General features: G+C 39.8%; 1 protein-coding gene across 1 annotated transcript in view; it reads right to left on the minus strand.

The window, feature by feature from the left end:
• The window catches only part of LOC108740284 (somatomedin-B and thrombospondin type-1 domain-containing protein), a 206,904-nt gene extending 205,063 nt beyond the window's left edge, over positions 1 to 1,841 (minus strand). Inside the window, exon 1 of the mRNA XM_018474549.2 lies at positions 1,276 to 1,841. Coding sequence (XP_018330051.1) covers positions 1,276 to 1,522 — 247 coding nt within the window. The 5' untranslated portion in view covers positions 1,523 to 1,841. The remainder of the gene's footprint in view (positions 1 to 1,275) is intronic.
• Positions 1,842 to 3,994: the final 2,153 nt, after the last annotated feature.

Genomic DNA, 3,994 nt, shown 5'->3' on the forward strand with positions numbered 1-3,994 from the left:
TCCAAAAAGATCGAAATCGCGATCCGCGTCTGGCAGTTTCGACAGAATACAGACCACTTCGAATTATTTTATTCGATTACGGTAACGTGCCTATCACGTTGAGGTTAACTACGCCAGGATTCGTTTCAGCAAGTAGATATCCATATATTTAAATGGACCTTGTTGGAGCATACGTAATCCTAAAATGTAGCATCGTACTACAGATGGCTTTTACCGCGCCATTTGTAAAATTTTCTAAAGTAACATAAATTAAAAAAATCTGTACTTTTAAATAAAATTATTGAATTGTATACAGGTACAATCTAGTACAAATAAGTTTCAATACATTTACACTCTTTAAGGTCAAACTATTTATTCTGTCTCTACGCATCCAATTTTTGAGAAACGAGGTAGATACAGGACTCATCTTCAAACATATATATATATATTTAACTAGATTCCTTTTATTTCGAACAGAAGTGACCATGTCAACACAAACTTCCACCAAACAGACATACAAAATTTAAAAGTTGAGGATTAAGACAGGATTTTTTAATAGCAGACTCTGTTGTCCTACTTCTTTAGTTTATACCTACCTATCGAGCAGATACTAGTGGCCAATAAAGGAAAACACTGATTTCTAAAATGTCAGAATTTCTTCTCCAGTTCAAACAAAAACATAATTGCTCATTGCTCAAGATCAAACTTGCAAACCATTATACTTTTGATTACACTTAAATTGTATACCATACTAATTTTTTTTATTACATAAATTAGCAAATCTTTCATCATCATCATCATCATAGTCATCATAAGGTCGTCAGTCCTAAGACTGGTTGGACACGTACCTCCACTCTTTCCTATTCTGAGCTAAACTTCGCATTTTCCTAAAACTAGAACAGCCCACATCCTTAACTATTTGCGAAGAGTAATTTAACCTAGGTCTGCCTCTACCCCTCCTAACTCCTGTTTCTGCCTCTAATATGTCTCTGACTAGACCTTCATGTCTGAGAAGGTGTCCTACCAACCTATCTCACCTATTTCTTATTGACTTCCATAGAGCCCTCTGTTCTCCTACTCTTTCTAGTACCTCTTCATTTCTAACCTTTTCTACCCACTTTATCCTCATTATTAAAAAATAAAACAAAGAGTGGAATATACTCAGTATGTATCGTAATTTTCAAATCTAGGTTTTCTAAACATTTATGGGACCTAAAAGACTCCTAAGTTGCTTCTAAAGACCATAAACCATCATTTATGTGCAGCATAAAACGATAATTACTAAAATAAGTTTACCTCCGCATGCTTCCTTGAAGTCGCCGCAGCAGTCGCCAAGTTTTAGGCAGGCATGATCGCAGTAGCACGGCTTGTCATTCAAATCTTCGATAATTGCATTGAGAGGCGCCTTTTGAACGACACACGAAGAATCTCGTCCAGGACAGCACAGATTCGCTTCACGACAACTGCCACTCAACACGCGATCGGGTATGTTGAAGAACACGGCCACGAAAAAAACAATTACCAAACGCTGAAAAACTGGCATTTTTTTTCCTTCTTATTATTTTTCTTTTGTTTTCTATTTATCGCGTACGTCCACCCTAATAATTGACGTAATGTAGCAAAAGTTGTTTTTCTGTTGTTAAGCGCGCGATATCGCACCGGCAAAAATGAACCGACGAATTTCGAACACGTGCTGGCTGGGGAAGTTGATACGGTGTCGCGAGCAATCCTGCTCCGTTCGCTGCCAACGGTGGAATGCAACTAACTGGGCAAACAACCGCAACGGAAGACAGAAAGAAGACAAACGAAGGAGCACGAGAAAGCAGCAGGACCAATTCCTCCAAGTCACGACGCGACAGGCAGCCGGATGAAAGGTGTCAGCGCACACGGCTGGTGGGGTAAGTGACGGAAAATATACTCACAAATCCTGAATAACTCCTGTTTTATTTTTCCCTTATATATGTTTGATGCATGTTGTATAGGCTACTGTGTGTGCATGATACACGTGCAGTTGTTTATTATTAAAGGTGGGTGCACCTACAGGGATATAAATCGTCGGATTCAGGATTATTGTTTTCGTTTCTTTGAAGCTTGTAAAGCTGAAACCAGAAGAGAAGAACAGTTTCTTAAAAGCGTATACTGTACACCTACACGGAGTATTTTTGGAAGATGATATGGAGAAATTGAAACTGTCGAAGGATCTAAAAGTCCTTTCACGAAAAGATAAGGAATCAACCAAAAACCTTTGATGCTCCACGGCTGTGGATTCCAATAGTACTTCTGATAGTCGACTATTTTTGAAATTGAATATCACCGACTAGACTTGATAATTTCTAGTTTCTAATGGTATCATTTTGAGGATACAACAGTACCTCCAATTCTCGACGAATTTTGCTTTCCAAAAGTAGACAAGTACAGTGGTACCTCGAGGTACGAGTGCCCTATCATACGAGTTATTTGAGATACGAGCTGTCGAGCTAGCGAAGTTTTATTTTGAAATACGAGCGACATTTCAGATACGAGGCTTTCGGTCCTTCTGTTAAGAAATGTCTACAGGAAAACAGTCTTCCCTTCTCTTCTTCGACAATGCTCCTGTTTACCCATCGAAACTCGAAGATGACATCCTCGAAGAGTTCAAGTTCATAAAGGTTCTCTATGTACCACCTAACACCACTCCTATCCTGCAGTCCATGGATCAGCAGGTGATTTCTAATTTTAAAAAGCTGTACACTAAACACCTGCTGCTTTGAGATGACAGAGAACACAAACCTCACCCTTCAAAAGTACTGGAAGGACCACTTTAACATCGTGATATGCCTCAGAATTATTGATCAGGCCTGGCTGAGTGTTACAACGAGGAGCTTGACCTCTGCATGGAAGAAGCTGTGGCCTGAGTCTGTACCCGAAAGTGACAGTGGAGTGTCTCTGGGAAGATGTATGGGCCTGGTGATGGATGAGAGAGACGTGAACGAGATCGTCGAGGAGCACTCTCAGGAACTGACGACCGAGGAATTACAAGAGTTACAGTTGCAGCAGCATTCAAGGGTTCTGGAAGAAATTGGTTTCGAGGAAGAACCAGAGGTGGAGGAGGTTATCTCTACAAGGGAGATAAAAGAGATCTTGGAAGTGTGTCTTATTCAAAAACACGTAAGAAAAACAACTGGGGGTAGCATTTTTGGGACTGGAACGGATTCATATTCATACACATCGTTGTACACGACAGTTCTGGTTTCCAATCAGTGCTATGGTTCTGGATCCTTCTATTTTTCTTAAGTAGGTACCTCTAGCATGTATTGTACTCAGTGATTTATGGTTCCCCAAGGAATCTTCTCTAGTACTCCTCGACTTTGAGTTCCAATAGTACAGGTAGTAGTTGACTCTTACTGAAATCCACCGTAACCTCTGTTACCTCCGCCCTTTTGAGGAGTCAAATATTTATAGAACTGAATGATCTCAGGTTCATTAAGAGACTTTCTCTGGTACTCAACTACTTCATGTTCCAATAGTACCTACTTCTGAAAGACAATCTACCATTATTGAAGATTTCTGATTCTAGAACTTCCAAATACTCGATTTTTAGAACACAATAGTAACCCTGAATCTAAGCAAATTCTGGCTCTCAGACGTATATTCTGTGGTACTCTACGAGCGATGGCTCTGCATTCCAACAACACCTCTAGTACCTGTCCAACATTCTTTGGAATAGAACGGTATCTCTCAATCTCGACGAATCCTAGTTTCCCAAAGAAGATTGCGGTTTTCAATTGCTCTTCTGGTTTTGCATGCTTTTGATTTTCTAATGTGAATACCTCTAGGACTCCACTTTTTTTGGAATCCAGCATTTATGGTACTCGATTATTTCTGGTTCCCCAGGACACCTTGGCTAGCACTCCACAACATTCAGCTCCAATAGTCCCTCTATTAGTAAGTATTTATATACTACCTCTAGTAGTCAACCCTTTTGAGAGTACAACAGAACATCTGATTAGTAATGAATTCTATTATACAGGGCAGC

This window comes from Agrilus planipennis, unplaced genomic scaffold (genome assembly GCF_000699045.2).
Source record: "Agrilus planipennis isolate EAB-ADULT unplaced genomic scaffold, Apla_2.0 scaffold227, whole genome shotgun sequence".
NCBI lineage: Eukaryota > Metazoa > Arthropoda > Insecta > Coleoptera > Buprestidae > Agrilus > Agrilus planipennis.